Source organism: Notolabrus celidotus, chromosome 3 (assembly GCF_009762535.1).
Source record: "Notolabrus celidotus isolate fNotCel1 chromosome 3, fNotCel1.pri, whole genome shotgun sequence".
In the NCBI taxonomy this organism is placed as follows: domain Eukaryota; kingdom Metazoa; phylum Chordata; class Actinopteri; order Labriformes; family Labridae; genus Notolabrus; species Notolabrus celidotus.
In genome coordinates, this window is record NC_048274.1 from 2,422,980 (window position 1) to 2,441,394 (window position 18,415).

The 18,415-nt window shown below is 41.5% G+C and overlaps 1 protein-coding gene across 6 annotated transcripts; it reads left to right on the forward strand.

Moving 5' to 3' along the window:
* Positions 1-4,417: 4,417 nt before the first annotated feature.
* On the forward strand, positions 4,418-17,990 carry tppp3 (tubulin polymerization-promoting protein family member 3). 6 transcript variants are annotated; one of them, XM_034680496.1, is made up of 4 exons: positions 4,418-4,441; positions 11,582-11,784; positions 12,061-12,214; positions 17,199-17,990. In XM_034680496.1, the coding sequence occupies exons 2-4, from the start codon at positions 11,597-11,599 to the stop codon at positions 17,394-17,396; spliced, it is 540 nt and encodes a 179-aa protein (XP_034536387.1). In that variant the 5' UTR covers positions 4,418-4,441; positions 11,582-11,596; the 3' UTR covers positions 17,397-17,990. The 6 variants fall into 6 exon arrangements, with proteins under 6 accessions (XP_034536387.1, XP_034536383.1, XP_034536388.1 ...); XM_034680492.1 differs by lacking the exon at positions 4,418-4,441 and adding an exon at positions 5,759-5,930; XM_034680497.1 differs by lacking the exon at positions 4,418-4,441 and adding an exon at positions 10,015-10,024.
* The last annotated feature ends 425 nt before the right edge of the window (positions 17,991-18,415 follow it).

Sequence of the window (18,415 nt, forward strand, 5' to 3'; positions counted from 1 at the left end):
ATTGGGATTTGGCCAGCATCATCTTCATCCGCCTTCACAAACACTGTGGAGTACTTCCTGTCAGTGACCTTCCTGTCCCCTCAGACTTGGCTTGCTTCTAGTTGATACAACACTGATGCACATGCTGTCATTGTTTGTGTCTCTGTTGTCATGACAGCTAACCCAGATTACAAAGTGATGTGACTGAGTTTATTTGAACTAGAGGGCAGTCAGGTAGATCCAGTCAGACGGGATCAGCAGGTCTCTGTGTGAAGCTTTCTAAATGTGCTCAGGTCTCTTTGAGGTGGTCTTTCAAAGTCTCTGTGTGGTTCTTTATTTCTCTTTTGGGAGGTGCAGCATCTCTTTGTGTATCTTTGTTATGGTTTTATATCCCGTGTGTCGGTTGTGCGTATCTACATTTTCAAAATGAGGTCTTATGTTCCTACATTTCCCTTCAATTTAAGCCCTATCCTCCCACAAGATTTTTTGGAAGCACTTTATAGTAAATTAATGAATTAATGAGTAATTTCAATTTGATCAGCAGGATGTCGGAACATAGGGCAGTGGGAATATAAGTACGCTACTTGAATTCCTTTTGGCTTTTTGGGAATATTTCACGTCCCTTTGTTGTTAGAAGTTACTTTAAAGGTGACATATCATGCAAAATTTACTTTTTAATGGTTCTCTACCTGAAATATGTGTCCCTGTCTACAAACCCCCCGAGAATGAAAAGAATCCATTCTTCCCCTGTTCTGATTTCTCCACCTTTCTGTAAATGTGTGTGAAACGAGCCGTTTCAGTTTTCAGTGTTTTTGTTACGTAACAACAATATCCGGTCTGTCACGGAGTCAGAGCTCGGAGCTTGTTCAGCCCATAGACTGTATAAAATACAACTCAACCCCTCCTCTGTTTTTCATTCCCTGCACAAATGTGTGCTAACAAGGAGCTTAGGAGAGAGGCATGCTAGTTGTAGGCTGTCTTAATAAACACAAAGGTCGGTTTTACTCCCCACGTCTGCAGATTTGAAGATCTAGTGGATGATTTTTATTTATCATGGATAAGTGCTAGCGCTAGTTAGCATAGCTACATAGCTACATGTCGTAGCTGTAGCTGTGTACCAAGACACACATCGACATACTGACAAATAAAACAACAAGAAACACTAAATCTGTGACCAATCCTTCAGAAAGGTCCTGCTGCCTTTCTGGCAGAGGTCGGTTTTACTCCCCACATCTGCAGATTTGAAGATCTAGTGGATGATTTTTATTTATCATGGATAAGTGCTAGCGCTAGTTAGCATAGCCACATAGCTACATGTTCGTAGCTGTGTACCAAGACACACGTCTACATACTGATAAATAAAACAACAAGGAACACAAAATCTGTGACCAATCCTTCAGAAAGGTCCTGCTGCAGGCGCCTCTCCGCCAGGATCAGATTCTGGATCAGATTCAGAGGGTTGAAGTAACGCAGGTCTCTGAGCAGCCGTGTATATTCAGCCAACATGTAAACATTAGATCAACGTGCTGGACAGCCGAGGCCACATCCACTTCCTGAGGGGGCGTGGTCAGAGAGAAAACAGACTGTTCTGAGGAGGACTGAAGAAGAGGGTTTTTCAGGCATGTCAAAATCTGATTTGAAAGTGTTTTTTTGAGCATAAACTTTAAAGACATGTTTTGGGGACCTCTTAGACCAATATATATTGATGAAAAAAGTGTGATATGTCCCCTTTAATGTTTTAAACTTGTCTGAGACAAAAATCACTAGGAGAACAATAAAGTGTATCGTATCGTCTCGTGTCATATAGTATTGTATCGTTTAGTATCTTCTAGTATCATATCGTGTGTCAAATAGTATCCTATAGTGTTGTGTCATATTGTATTCAATAATGTAGTGTCATTTCATTCTGTGTCATATACCTACTTTTTAGTCTTGCTTTTAACTAAGTTTAATTTTTATTCTTAACAGTTTTATCCATTCATTTATTTATTTATTATCTATTTCAAATGTAGTCACTTTTATTCTACTTTATTTATTTATGTACTCATTTATTTATTTTAAGTCTCACATCTTATTTTCTTTTAATGGTTTCATATTTTAGTCTTTTATTATCTTAGAAAATGTATTTTACTTTGGTGATTTTAATTTCCTGTTTTGAGTTTTAACATCTTATTTTACCTCCAGTGTTTCCTCATTAAGATATCATGAGAGCATTTCCTCAGTTCGTTCAGCAAATTATTTAGATTTCTTATTTTTTTTTATTGTTTTTATTTCTATTGTTGCATATTGTGTTCTTAACCTTAGGATTGTGGGGTGGGTTTGGGGTCGGGACTGGGACCTTTTCTTGATTTATTCTATTTTAAGTTGTTTTTCTTGTACAGCACTTTGTGTTACAATGTCATTGTATGAAAAGCGCTTTATAAATAAAGTTTGATTGATTGATTGATATAGTTTGTAAGAAATGTATTTACTGGGATAAACCCCTTGAGATATGCCATCTCATTTTAGAGGGGGTCCCAGAAATAGTATCCTATCTTACCTTATCTTATCCAATCAGGTCAGGTCACATCGTGTTGTATAATATCCTATCCTATCTTATTGTCTCGTGTCATGTCATATCGTATCCTATCGTTGTGTATCCTTTCATATCATATTGTATCATCTTGTGTCATATCATATTGTGTCATATAGTATCCTATAGTGTTGTTTCGTATCGTATTAAATAATGTAGTGTCGTTTTGTTCCGTGTCATATAGTATCCTATCGGGTCAGGTCATATCAAATTGTGTCATATAGTATCCTATCTTGTCAGATTGTGTCAGATGTTGTCATATCGTATCGTATCTCGTGTCAGATTGTATTGTGTCATATAATATCCTATTGTGTTGTGTAGTATCGTTTCGTTTCGTGTCATATCCATCGGTTTGGGTCATATCGTGTCGTATCGTTTCCTATCCTGTCATACCTTGTGATGTCCTGTCATATTGCATCATGTCATATGGTATTGTATCGTGTTGCATCGTGAATTATTGTATCCTACTGTGTAATATTGTGTCATCTCCAAGCGGCAACCTCCGGTCTGTTAAAAGCTGCAGTTCATCGAGGATCCACTTGAGGCTGTCTCCGGAAGTACTGGAAACCACATACACATGAATGGGAAAAAGCCAAGCGGCAAACTCCGGTCTCAAACGATGAAGCCAATGCGGAAGTGCTATAAACTGCAGTACATCGAGAATCCGCTTGAGGCTGGCTGCAGAAACACCGGAAACTACGTAGATATGAATGGGAAAAAGACGATCTTTGCAGCATTAATAAACATGTTTACAGCCTGGTTCAAAAAACGGCTTGGCCCTATGAAGCTAATCTCTCTAATGGCACACACTGTACGGGGGGTGAATTTTTTTTCTAACGTGATGGTTCAGAAGATATTAAGATTATGAGTTTTGCCCAAATAAGGACATGACTGACGTGACTCCCGGTCGGGAACACACAGCCATTGGCTAAGAGGCTCACACTACGTCACACTCTGCCTAGTTGAGTTCCGCATTACCAATATGGCTGCTGCCGTCGATTTGCTTCAAAACAGCTCTTAGGAACAGATGGGTGACATCACGGATACTATGTCCATATTTTATACAGTCTATAGAAAAAGCCGATCTTTACAGCAGAAATAAACATGTTTACAGTCTGGTACAAAAGATGAGTGTAGTCTAAATAGCTCATTTCTCGATGTCCTCTCACTGTGAGGTGGGTGAATTTTTTTCTAACGCTGCAATTTCAAAGATATTGAGATTACTAGTCTTCCAATGAGAGGCAGAGCTGCCTGCAGGAACACTGCAGCTGTTGGCTAGGAGGCTCAAACTCCGCCTCTTTACGTCACACTGACTCGACAGAAGCAATATGGCTGCCGCCGACAACTGGCTTCAAAACAGCTTTCAGAAACAGATGGGTGACGTCACGGATACTACGTCCATATTTTATACAGTCTATGGTCATTTCGTGTGATGTCATCTCTTGCCGTATCGTTTCCTATCACGTTATTTTGTGTCGTATCATATCTCGGCATATTGTGTTGTATGTTTTTGTTTATTTTTATCCTTTTGCTTCTTTGTCTTGGTTTAACTTCTTATTGTATTCCTTGTAAATCACTTTGTGGTTTCTTTATTTAATTTTAACCTGTCTCTGTATATCTTTGTTTTCTTTATTGTGTTTTTTTTGTCATTTTTTCCCTCTTTATAACTATATTGTAGCTACAGCATTATGTCTCTCTACATGTCTCTGTGGATGTCTGATGACTCAGTGTTGGTTTAACCTTTACTTAAAGTAACTTTTTTCCTCTTTGGGGAAAATGTTGCATCTTCTTCTCGTCTGTTTACTGTGGTGTAAACGTTGGTGTCGATCTCTGAGAGGGAAAAGTGGAGCAACATCCTGTCCTGCAATCCAGACAGCGACAGCAGAGCGGGTGAGAGAATCTCTAAACTGCTGATCTCTACGAAGTCACTTTCACCAGAAGAGGACCGAAATGTCAACATCAATGTTTCTCCAGGAATCCTGTTCACCTCGTTTAACGTCACCTTCAGTGGAAATGTTCACTTCAATGTGAACTGGCCCTGCTAAGGACTAATAAGAAGCCATTGCGTGATATACCAACCGTGGATTTAGCAGCTGTATAAATAAATCAGTAGCATAATGTAAGGTGAACTGATGGTGACGCAAATTAGATCTCTTCATGTCGAGAGACCCACCCGTTCTTGATACAGTCTTCCTTGCATATCTTTCCTTTTGCTTCAGAATAGTTTTAATTCTCTTCTTTCATTTGCATTATTCTTTGTTATGTTTTCTTTCATACGTGCCTCTGCATGGACTCATGTCTCTGTGTTTTCATTCACTGTTTCTGTGCACTCACTTGGGTGTCGTTTCTCATCCTTCTTGTAGTTTTATGTCTCTTTTTCTGTCTTGAACTTGTCTTTGTTACTGTGTCACATCTTTCTGTGCTGGTTTAAATCTCTGTGGTTGGATAATGAGCCCCTTGGATCCCTGTTTGTGTCTTCCTGTCATTATGCACCTTGTTTGTTGCTGTTTGGAACATATTTTTGACTATTTTACATTCCTTTGAATTACATCATTTAGGTCCGTCATGGTGGTAAAAGTCACTTTGTGATGTCTCTGCATGTCTCTGCAGTTGTTTTGTATTTTTTAGTGGTGATGTTTCATCCCTGTAATCAATTCATGTCATTTCCTGGCCGTTTGACCCTGTTTATGGTGTTTTTTGTCCGTTTATGTTCATTCTACATATCTCTGTGGTTGCTTTGTGTCTCTTGTTGCGTCTCTGTCATGATTTGCATCGTTTATTTTAGTCTTTTTTGGGCTCAGTTTGGTCATTTCACATCCCATGGTAGCTGTAATGGTTTTTGTTGTGGTCTTAGATCTTTGTTGTCGTCATACTGAATGTCCTTGGTCGTGGTTGAACTGTTCTCAAGTTCAGAGTCCAGATCTCCGGTTCCTGACCGTCACTCTGGTCATCACAAAGTATAATTTTCTACAGATTTAAAGATTTACGGATGAAGCTGCGTCTAAAGGAGTGAAGTGCTTCAACGTTTGTTTTTGTTTTGCATGTTTTCACAGGTATTTATGATTTAATAATTTACAGCTGTCTGACCTTCGACCTCTCACCCCCTGTTCTGAGCTTGCAGTATTCTGCATGGACCCACCCTCCTCCTCCTCCTCACTCCTGTCCTCTCCTCTCCTCTCCACCCTGTTTTTTTTTTATTTTACTGCCCTCCCCTGATGTGGGACAGGACGTGGTCATGGCGACAGGATAAACAGATGATAACAAGCCCTCAGCGCTGCAGAGCTCATTTGAACGCTGCGACCGCTGCTGAGGGCCAGAAGAGGGAGAGGAGAGACAGAGGTGAAGCAGGGACAGACAGAGGAGGACAGAGGACGGACAGGTAAGACTGCAGGACTGTGTGTTTAAATCTGTCTCTGGTGCATTGAATGGATGTTTGGGAGAAGTAGAGAAATGCATGCATTAATCATGCATCACTGTAACCGGCTCCAAAATGTCCAAAAAAGAAACAAATTGCATGAGTGAAAGTTTACATTTCTGTGCTTTTGAGTCAAACTGTTGAATATTTATCTTTCAAACTTTTTCATTTTAGAGAGCAAACATTGATGCCACCAGTGTTTGCTTCATTGCAGCGCTGCTCATTATGTTAAAATATTTTGTAGTTGTGTTGTTCTGAGAAAATACCTGCAGGGTGAAAGAGAGCCTTACACAAAACAAGGCAGCAACACTGTTCAGGGGACCAAGCCTTTATGATATGTAAGTGGTTTTTAAGTTGACCCTGCATAGATTAGTATAGCAGCATACGCACAGGGTTCATGCAGACTTTATTCATGCTTTTACATCAGCAAAATTAAAAAAAAGAAGCCACTTGACCTAAAACTAAGAAAAAACATCATGTGCAATGATGCAAATCCTTGATTTTTGTATCCTCACAGTCCTGCAGGGATTAAAAATGTCTATTAATTATTGATTTAGTGTGCGTTTCATCTTTTAAATGTTCAGCTGCAGCAGACAGAAGTCCATTTTAAGCTTTCAGAGTACAAACAAGCCCATACTTGTGTTTTTATCTGAGAGTCAAAAACATTATTGTTCCCCTTTAATTGCCCGATGATTCAGCTTGATCTGGTGGATGTAGAGTTCACGGCTGTTACTAACCTGTGCACATCGTCATTTGGTGTCCAAAAACGACCAAACTGTCTTTGAAATCGGCTTCTGATGCTTTTTTCCCTGTGTGATTTGTAAAAAAAAAACAAAGGGGAGATTAAGAAACAAACAGCAGCATCATAGAAGCTGCTGCAGGACACATTTGAGAAAAAGCACGCTGAAGCAATCTTATAAAAATGTGTTTTAATAACCGTTACTGAATGAATCCACTGACGGTCTCAGCTTTAGTCGGCTTGTGTTTTTCATTATAGGCAGAGATGTTGAATGAATACTGCTTGTGTGTTATGAATTATTAATGACTGTACACACACACACACACACACACACACACACACACACACACACACACACACACACAGTCATGTAATGGTGTGTAGAAATGTGTAAGGGCATCCTGACACACACACACACACAGTAGCACAAAGACACACTGACACACCCTTGCAGGACACAGAGCATGATGCATTCATACCTTTTCCTCCAAACTTTAAACTTACATAAAAAACTTAGAGGATCATTTTGCAGACTTGAAAAAGAAAAAAAGAGCTGGTTTACTTTATGAAACATTGACTGAAGAAGGATCTGTTAGACTTTCTGTTGATCAATCTGTCCTTGGTGTAATGGTGTGACTCAATATTCAAACCTAAACCAATTACAAACTCTACTTCTCTGCCAAACTGCATCAACAACCAAACACCAAGATTCTGCCAGCAGCACAGAAGGAAACTAAAGTGGTTTCAGGAGATTTTGTAGAGTCTTAAACTCAGCAGGGGCCCATGCATGCTTCTTGTTACCATGGTTTGTGTGCAGTGACGTAAGTAAAGTCGGCTTTCCATCAGTGCTGTGGGAGCTGAGATGAAATGTTCGTAGCACCTGGAAACAATGTTTTTTAAATCAATGACCTTCATTTACGGCTGTGTGGTAAAAGTCCGGTGTTATAGAATTACTGTGGTCAGTGACGTGTTGTTGCACTGGCCAGTAGGTGGCAGTGTAGAGTGTTTCAGAGCACATGACAGGAAAACACTCAGAAGAAGTGCTATTGCTCGTATCATTCAGACGTTTGTTGCAGGGTGTCTGCAGACCAGAAAGGTGAGCAGGCCAGGTAACCATCAAATGTGATACCACAATCCTCTGTTAGACTAAAACTGGTTTCAACAGAACGCTACATAAACCGGTTGTTAATTTAGACTCACTCATCTTTTTATAGGAGGTTTGACATCTATTAAGAGACTTGGCAGAGGTAGCAGCCAAATGAAATCACAAACACATTTAAAAACACAACAAAGGAAATCCACACAGATTACAAAAGTTAGTCCAAAAACACGGCAGGATGTCAAGGAACAGAACCACATGCCTCTGTCACCTCATCCCTCATGATGCTCCTTAACTCTTTCGTTTCTTTCTTTTTGAGAGCTGAAGACAGGAAATGTGGGAAGTAGAGAGTAGGGGAAGACATGCAGCAAATGGTCGACCGGCCGGGAGTCAAGCTGGCGACCTCTGCGACGAGGATTGCGGCCTCTATACGTGAGGAGCTTAGACCGCTAGGCCACCAGCGTCCAAACTCTTCAGTTTCTTGATTGACCTTGAGTTTCTTGCCCAAAGTGCATCGTAAGAAAAGACACTTTTCTCCAGATCTGTCATAACTTCTCGTACAGTAGAGAGCAACATGTTACCTCAATAACCCATAGAGTTCAATCTAGTTTGGTTCTCAACACATCCTTGAAGAATTGAAATCCCAACTTCCGGGTGTTGGTCGGGTTTTGGTGGCAGCAGGTTGAGCCAGACGACCCACATATCCAACTCGCCCACAGGGGGTTCAGAACTGTTCCCAAGACCAGGTGGGATTCCTCCAGCAAGCGCTCGGTCTACCCCCAAGGTCTTCCAACCTCCAAAGGGAGCAGCCAAAGTGGCATCCGGAGAAACGGTTCTACTCCAAGCTCCCTCCAGACGTCTGAGCTCCTAACCCTACCTCGTAGGACAAGCCCAGACACCCTTTGGCGGGCACTTGATCCAGCTGTTTGTATCCATGATCTCATTCCGTCAGTCACTTCCCAGAGTTCATGACCGTAGCTGAGGGTTGAATGTAGATGACTTTTAAATCGAAGCTTTGCCTTCAGGCTCTCTCTTAAGAGACACAACTGATGCTACACAAACCTGCCTAGTAGAACTTCTCCACTTGAGGTAGAGACTCATTCCCCACCCAAAGGGAGCGATCCACTATTTTCAGAGAACCGGACCTTGGACTCAGAGGTGCTGATCCTCATATGGGTCAGCTGCAAACTGCCTCAACACCCGCTGGATGTCCGGGCCTGAAGAAGCCAACAGAACCACATCATCTGCAAAAACAAGAGATGAGATTCTGAGGCCTCCAAAATGCTAACAATCAAATACTAACATTATCTTGTGTTTTATTTTAATGTATTACAAAAGCAGAAGAACATGAGGTCCTCAAATGTCCCAGTTTGTATACTCTCATGTCTCTCTCTCTCTTTGACCCCTGTGTCGAGGTTTGTTCGTGTTTTAAAATGATCCAAAGTGTCAGTTTTCAGAAGCGCTGACAGAAGCAGCAGCTGAACTTTCACACCCTGCAGAGTTTGAATGTTTCAGAGTTTACAGATTTAACTCACTGAACTGAAAACTGTAAACGTCTCGCCTGTCCGGAATCTGACACCTTCACACAACTGCAACACACACCGTCTCCTTCACACACGCACACGGACTCTCATCCACACATTCACACGCAGCTTCGTTTTTACTACAAACACACCGTCTCTCTGTTTCTCCTGCAGTCCCTCTGACCGTAACATGTCTAACTTTAAGTCCCGCCTCCCCTGCCTTACGGCCCGCTCTGATTGGTTTGGCTCCCTGGCAGAGACACCTGATAGTCATTCACACGTGTTTTCGAGCAGCAGCGGTGGGCAGCTTATAAATCTTACAGGGCGCGGAGACTCGGTTACTGGGACGACCACTGTTAGGGATTGCATCAATGTGTGTGTAATCGCACAACAGTGAGAAACCAGAATGAGGTCATGTCCCACACCCTGACACACACACACAGATACACACACTCTGGGCTCTACAGAAGCTGCTGCCTGTTCCTGCAGAGGTACAGCGAGGCAGGAGTGTCTTTTAGTTCAACATTATTTATATTTTTGTACCAATTTTTTTCAGTTTTAGTTGCATTAAACTCTTAGACCTTAATTTTAAAGACCATTGCCGAATGGTCTGAAATACGAGGGGCAAGTATACAACCAGTGTGTCCATCCTTCTTAAGAATAGCAGTCTAGTTGCAAAGTTGTGAAGGCCCAAAGCGTAAGAGGCTGCATTAAACCATTAATAACTAAATACTGGAGAGATGAGTCACTCGGTCTCTCAATACCATCAAAACATGTTGTTCGCTCACAATAAGGTCACAGACAGTCTTTCCAGTTTGTGGCGGTCAGTTTATGACTTGTCATTTCGTATGTTCCTGCTACCAACCAGCATCTGATTACATAAGTTGGCACGAATGTTCCACCGATTTTTTTCCATCTGAGATAAAATCCCCAAACTTGCCTTAGACCACAAGTTGTGCCAGTTTCATAGTCATTGATTCCTGAAACAATTAATTGACTAAGCGGATACTAAATTGCACAATTACTTCATTGCTTCTATTTAGTTAGCAGCTTTAAAATATCTTAATTCAGCCTTTATTATGTCTCAGCTTTAAACATAAGTAAGAGATAATGTAAAGTGAGCGGTAAGTTATGCAAAATAGAATCCTGACAGGGTAAAACCAAGTGGCAACCTCCGGCCACAAGAATTGAAGCCAATGTGGAAGTGTTAAAAACTGCAGTTCATCAAGTGTCCACTTGATGCTTGCTCCGGAAATACCGAAAGCCACACACACACCAATTCAAAGAAGCCGATCTTTACAGCAGAAATAAACATGTTTACAGCCTGGTACAAAAAACGAGTGTAGTCTGGATAGCTCATTTCTTGATTGGCTCACACTGTACGGGGGGTGAATTTTTTCATAACAGCTATTTCGAAGATATTAAGATTACAAGTCCTCCATTATGAGAGGCACAGCTGACTTGATTGACAGGAGGCTCAAAGCCCGCCTCTTTACGTCACACTCACTAGACAGAAGTTATGTTGAGTTCACCATTTCCAATATGGCTGCCGCCGCCGATTGGCCTCAAAACAGCACTTCAGAAACAGATGGGTGACGTCACGGATACTACGTCCATTATTTATACAGTCTATGGGTAAAACAAGCCCATAACCATTCACTCACAATACATGATCTGTCCTCTAACCTGCCAAAGATACAAACAAGTTGACTCTAAGTACTCATTAAAAAGGATTAATTGATACAGCTACAAAGGTAGACCCTCAGATTTGACGGTTCACAGCACTTCCATGGCAAATAGTTGCAGGTCAAAATTGACATCAACGTCAAATCTACACATTATCACATTGAACTTAACATTTTCATAGATTCAAATATGCAGCGTTATTCTGTTCAGCACCTGCATAAGGTCCTCTTCCTTGTATAAGCAGGGGCCAGTTTACACATTTTGGATGCGGCCCCTTTCTTTGCAGCGTTGAAGGAGAAATGCCTCCAGACTTAAGAAGTTTTACAATGAGATGGTGTTGCATCGTTTCTGTCGTTTCGCTATGTTTGTTTGCCCGGTACTTTCTTGGCTGATGTTATACACGTTTAAGTCTCAGCAGAGAAAGTAAGAATGCATCACGACTCCAGGAAATAACGTTAAGTCTCCTCAGAGTTTGAAAAACAAGCTAACTATCCATGCTTAAATTTGTTGGGTCCTCATTTGGTCATCGATTTTTGTTGACGTTGTGATATTGTTGCATTTCTCCCAGATATTTCTTTCCATCATGGCGGAGAGCACAGACATGGAGAATCTCCTGGTGTCTTTTAAGAAGTTTGCCATCCATGGAGACACAAAGGCCACAGGGAAGGAGCTGAACGGGAAGAACTGGGCCAAACTGTGCAAGGACTGCAAGATCATCGACGGCAAGGGTGTCACCGGCACAGACGTGGACATCGTCTTCTCCAAAGTCAAGTAAGTCTGCAAACAAGTGTCAGTGTGACCGCTGAGAAGCTGCTGATTCATAAACAGAACTCGTCTTTATGGGTCTGTTATCCATCAGGATCGGTAGTGTTTTCTTTCTCTGCTGAACGCTTGGATGGAAACTCGACTCTTGTCTGAACTTTCTGTACATTTATGAATGTCAGTGCAGCTGGCCCAAACCCAAAAGTTCAATAAAAAGTCACATTTTTGTTTCACAGTTCAGTGAATGGTTTCTCCACTTTAGTCTTATTTTCTTTGTCTCTAAAGACAGAAGACGTCTCGGGTCATCACCTACGAGGAGTTTCGGAGAGCTCTGGAAGACCTGGCTCCCAAAAGGTTCAAAGGTCAAAGTAAAGAGGAGGCGCTGGACTCCATCTTCAAACTGGTGGAAGGCAGAGAGCCAACAAACGTTGGAGTGACGGTAAGACGAGAAGCTTTTATCTGAAACAATGTGGCTTCTTTCCTCCATCATGTGGAGTCCTTAGACACACCTGAACACAACTTACAGACGGAACAAATCAAGATGTGTAAACAATGAGGGGTTTGTCATCAGCTGATCTTAACACCAGCCCATATCAGCGGACAGCTAAGCAGACTACCTTTATCTAATTAGCAAAAGTCAAAATTGCGGTTCTATAGCATGCTCACTCTTCATGCTTCCTGCAAACAACTTTTCAACCCGCCTTTGTCTGACTTCACCAGTGGCATATGTAATGTCCCTGATGCTTGCTCTGTTCTGTACCTCACAGTCTTTGCTGCTGCTCTCCCTGCCTTGGCCGTTCATTTATTATTTGCCATAAATGGGAGGGGAGGTGTGCTCTGCCCGCCTAAAGGCTGATTTATACTTCTGCGTCTCCCCTACGCAGCAGGGGCTGACGCAGACATGAGCCCCACATACTTGTGCGTCGGTGTGTCCGTGTCGCGCAGCAATTCTCCGCCGAAACACTTGAGGGCAGTGCGGTCTCTCTGATAGCCGGCCGCCTGCTTCCGGTCCCGCTACGATCTCTGTTTACTTTTCCACAGAGTTTCAGAGCGTGTTATGTTCATCTACAGCTGATACATGTTGCTGTTTATCATACAGACATGATTACATGAAGAATAGAGAGGAGGAGATGAAATACACGGCCGATGTCCGGGATCCCGGAAGTGTTGTAAATGCGGGAAAGACAAAGCCGCCGAGCGGACCAATCACAGAGCTTGCGGTCCGCGTCGGCTCTACGGGGAGTTACATTTTGGAGGAGGTGCACGTCAGCTACGTGCGTAGGCCTCGGCGTAGGTACGGGAGCTACGCGGACCCCCGGCGTAGGGTACGCCGTTGATTCAACGCAGAAGTATAAATCAGCCTTAAGGCTTTGGTATTCCACGTATGCATGTGGAAGGGGAGGGAGCTCCCAGAATAGAGCCTTACTGCCAAATATAACTTAACTTTCTCTTTGATGAAAGTGGTCCTGACTGAATTACATAGAGAGTCATTGGCAACACGCCTGTTCAGGACATGATGGGATTCTAAGACACAAGATTTACATCATCTGCACCATGCATGAGCTCAGAAATTTCAACCCAAGCGATGACTTTGTTTGATGCTGATTTAGGAAAGCCAATCAGGATCTAGATTGAACCAGCCTCCATTTATGAAACAAGAATGTTTAAATGTTTTGTTGACGTCTTACAGAGGGACCTAACAGATCTCAACAAATCTGAGTCACGATGTTATGCCATCAGATTTTTGGACTTTTAATCGACATTAAATCAAAAGAAATATTGTATGAAAGTGTGATTAAGTATTCAGAGTGTGAAATTGAAACAGAAGGCTCGTAGTTAGCTTCCAGATTACAATTTTTCCCCGGGGGATGTAATGAGTCAACATCGCCCTTCTACATCTAAACTAGAGGGGCGGATTTTACGTCATCTCTGACCTAAACTCACACATGAATGATCTTGTGTTCAAACTCACATGAGTCGCCCAATGGGATTACTTTCTTTTCCTTCGGTCTAGACACACTTAAGGGTGTGGAGATCATTCTAATTAGGGTAGAGAATGGGTGGGATCGATTCCCAGGGATCAATTTCTTGGGCCTCTGCCTTCAAGCTGCAAGATTAGCAATTGTAGTAAAGGTTGTGAGGTCGACACGTTTGCAGACGATACTGTGACTTTAACTTGTGTCACATTAAAAGCGTCCACTGCTGCTGCCCCTCTTGCATAGCAACAGGTGCAAAAGTACAACCTTGGGATTGTAGCCAAAGAGTGGAAACCACTGCAAAAGTTTTGGTGCTTACTGAAGGCCAAAGACAAATCATGGCCATTTCGGCTTTCCATATACAAGCTCTGTTTTTGCCCTTTAACTTGAACTTTGGTTTTGGCTACAGACTAAAGTTGCAAAGCAGTGACTCTCTGTGATTAACATCCACAGCTTCATTAAAACATGATCAAACATGACGGATAATCTTTGATCCATCTTTGATACTCTGCAGCTCGGCGTTACATCAGCTCTGCTTCACCGCTCAGCTGCAGAGAACGAGTCCAGAGCTGCAGCACAGAAACACTTCTCACTCAAACACAGCCTGTTCATGAAACCTGAGAGAGCGTTGTAAATGTTTGGACACTCATCAGAGGTTTATTATTATAGTGATGAAGTCACCTGAGTCGGAGCCAAGAGGTGAGGCAATTTGGATCATCATCTGATGATTAAACTGCCAAAGTCAGAGAGGATCCAGTAAACACTATCCGGACTGGAATATACACATCTCAAATGAAAACAAATTAAAGACAACAATTTATGATCGTGCATGAGAGAGGAAGCTGTTTCTGGTCAGCTGTGCCGGATCATCAATCATTTCTGTACCACAACATTCAGACTGGGAGGCTCCAGATGGCCTGAAGTCATCACTGCAGCCAGAATGACATGAGAGCGAGTCTAGACTGAAATCAAGAGAGAGCTTTGTTTGGAGGAATTATAAACAATGCAAAGATGTTAATACACGCAATTCTGCACAAGTTGAGAGCTTTGCATGAATCTGTTTCTGAATGTCAATCAACATAGTGATCCTCCCGACTGCTGTACGTTGCAACTCAATAATCCAACAGAGCTGCATCCAAATAATGAGCACTTAAGAAGTTCTTTGCTTTTCTGGCAACTTTTTTACTTGTCTGCAACACAATGTTGTTTTTTTTCAGCATCCTTTTGACCATGCAGAATCTGATGCATGCACACTGTAAAAATGGATTTTACAGCTCACTTTCTTAAGTTAGTTCAACTTAGATGTCAGTTTTACTTGAAATATCAAGTAAAATAGTTTCCAACTAATCAGTCCAACCAGAGTAGTTCAGCTAACATAGATTTCCTTGTTGAAACAACTAGATGTAAGTATGGCCCCTGCACAAATGCACGGGAAACCCCTTATAGTCACTGGAGTGACAAACCTTTACAATGCCTTGTGCTGCAAGAGACACTCTGATTGGATCAATGATTAAATACTTTTCTGCATGCAGTGCAGAAGCTCAGTGTTTACCAAAAGAGAAATGTTCATTGTGTGATATTTGTAGACTTTTTTTCTCCTTAGTTTCTGTTTTTATACCGACATAGTTCTTATATAGTGAGAGCACTCTTCTGTTATTCTGCTTACAGTGTTGTAAGCTAAGTGTTGACTTCTAGATCAATATTAAACATTGATCCATTCTTCATGATAGCATTCTGATGCCAAGTCAAATTCATACAAAAAAAGCTATTGTCAGTTTTGCCATTGAGTAAAGTATTTTGAATGTTGCCCCATGTTGAGAAATAATTTTTATGTAGTGGTTTTTGAAAATTGAGGCTGAGGTTGTTTCAAGGAATGACAAGTACTTGTTTTTTTTAATGAAGGTAATGTTACAAGTAAGATGAACAAGTCAGGACAACAGTGACCTGGCTGCCTTAAAAAGAAAACACTTTGTTGAGCCAACATTTTAGACATGTTTGCAGAAGTATAATTTATAAATTCATCCAACAAGATGCTTAGTTCAGGCAAGTTACTTGTTCATGTCTTTACAACTCAATTTACCTGTAGAAACATGAAACATATTTCTACTAAGATTGAGGTTTGTAAAACTTAGAATTGCTTGTTGGTCTCACTAAAAAGGCTTGTTGATTAAACTTAAAGTATGAAGTCAATAGAAGTAATTTATCAGCTCTGTCTTTGTCACCCCAACTAATAAAACTTAGTTTAAGGGACTAAGACAAAAGTGGAAACAACTTAAATTTCTTGGCTTGCCGAACTTAAAGGTGACATATCACGCTTTTTTCATCAACATATATTGGTCTAAGAGGTCCCCAAAACATGTCTTTAAAGTTTATGCTCAAAAAAACACTTTGAAATCAGATTTTGGTCTGCCTGAAGAACCCTCTTCTTCAGTCCTCCTCTGAGAACACTCTGTTTTCCCTCTGACCACGCCCCCTCAGGAAGTGGATGTGGTCTCGGCTCTCCAGCACGTTGATCTAATGTTTACATGTTGGCTGAATATACACGGCTGCTCAGAGATCGCGTTACTTCAACCCTCTGAATCTGATCCAGAATCTGATCCTGACGGAGAGGCGCCTGCAGCAGGACCTTTCTGAACCATTGATCACAGATTTAGTGTTTCTTGTTGTTTTATTTATCAGTATGTCGACGTGTGTCTTGGTACACAGCTACGAACATGTAGCTATGTGGCTATGCTAACTAGCGCTAGCACTTATCCATGATAAATAAAAATCATCCACTAGATCTTCAAATCTGCAGATGTGGGGAGTAAAACCGACCTCTACCAGAAAGGCAGCGGGACCTTTCTGAAGGATTGGTCACAGATTCTGTGTTTCTTTCAGGTTACAAATTTTTTTAAGTTGAACTAACTTTATTTTCTATTACAGTGCAGCTATAGAAAGCAAAATGTCAGTGGATCCTCCACTCGATCCAAGCCGAACGGTCGTCAAACTGGGCATTGGTCTGCCTCAGGTAGCTTTAAGCAGCAGGGAAAATAAACCAGACACAGTTTCTGGAGAAGGAGTGAACATTTAAAGAGCTGTGGACATTTCCTAATGATTTTACAGACATCTGGTTTTCCAACATATTTGGAAGGATGCATTTCTGTCTCAAGAAATGTGATTATATCAAAGTTGCTTCGACAAAGAAGCTTTGGTCTTGGTCAGGTGAAGAAGTTTGCCTGCATGCTTTTACAGAAGAATAAAGTGACAGTTTAAGTTCTGACATGGGTTGGGTTTTATGAAATAAAGTGAACTTTGAATATGCTTGGACGTCCTCTGACATAAAGTTTTCTGAATGTCTGTAAAGAGGGAAATAAAGCTTCATGTGTTTGTCTTCTCACCTGTAGGGGGCGGTATAGATTAACAGCCTTCGTTCTGACCACATTTCTGTCCCCTGTGTCTTATTAGAAAGTAGCAAAGACCAAGGCAGTGGACCGTCTGACCGACTCGTCCAAGTACACTGGATCACACAAGGAGCGCTTCGACGAGACCGGCAAGGGCAAAGGTCGCGAAGGGCGTGAGGAGCTGGTGGACAACACGGGCTACGTGGGAGCGTACAAGAACGCCGGAACGTACGACACGAAGGTGAAGACGGAGAAAGAATGAGGCAGGAAGTACAGCTCCTCCACAGCACTTAGTCTGGACCAAACCTTGAACTTTGACCCCTCTTTGTGTGTGTTTTAGTATGAATGTATGCATCTATGAGCGTGTGTATGACTTTGTGTGACTGACTGACAGACTCTCATGTCTGTAGACTCTATTAACCATGACAGAAGTAATGACACATGACCAGGGGATCAGTTCTCCATCAGTCCGTCACTTCAGCTCCATCAGGGTGGTTTGTGTTTGATGGGGTTATGTGTAAAGTCTGATTCATATTAACTACTGTCTTTTTTTTATCTAGTTTAGCCTTCAGAAGTGTAACTGACTTCATGTTTCTACATCAGCAGCAGCTTCTGGATCCATGTTGAATGTAACTCAAACTGAATCCACAGCCTGAGAACACCCCGGGGTCCTGTTGGGCTTTTTGTTGTTGTTGTTTTCTTCTATATATTTTGCAGCCTTGTTACTTTTCTGCAGTATAATTATCTCAAACGTGTTTGTTCTGTCTGACTGTCTTTGTGAAGAGTTGTTGCAGGTGCAGAAACTGGATCTGAAGTGAAAGTTACTTCATGAACAAATAAAGGTTAATAAAGTTGTCATTGTTGTCTTGTGATTTTTCCATTCATGAAAAGTTTCAGACCCAGTTTTTTTTTTATTTTTTTTTTATTTAACCTTTATTTAACCAGATAAGTCCCATTGAGATCAAGACCTCATTTTCAAGGGCGACCTGGCCAAGAGGTCAGCAGCACACGTCAGAATAAATGGCACAACTCAACAACATGGAACATATATGCAGACAGTATGTAGAAGCAAACAATAATAATTTAAAAGTGCAACTTATTTTCAAGTAAAGTGCAGTTTGTGATTACAAAACAGCATTTCAAAAACACAGGCACTGTTCTGGGGTCTGTCTTTCATTTAAGATAGACTTAAAGGTGTCCAGAGAGATGAGATCCAACAGATTCAGTTTTCCTTTTCTTCCAGTGTGTGTTGGAGACACAGCTAAACACCCTTAGCCCAAC

Bases quoted from the DNA above. Each gene is read 5' to 3' on its own strand.
- tppp3 (XM_034680496.1), top strand. From the start codon at position 11,597: ATGGCGGAGAGCACAGACATGGAGAATCTCCTGGTGTCTTTTAAGAAG. The intron at 11,785-12,060 runs GTAAGTCTGCAA...TTGTCTCTAAAG, and splicing joins ATCGTCTTCTCCAAAGTCAA to ACAGAAGACGTCTCGGGTCA. The intron at 12,215-17,198 runs GTAAGACGAGAA...GTGTCTTATTAG, and splicing joins CAACAAACGTTGGAGTGACG to AAAGTAGCAAAGACCAAGGC.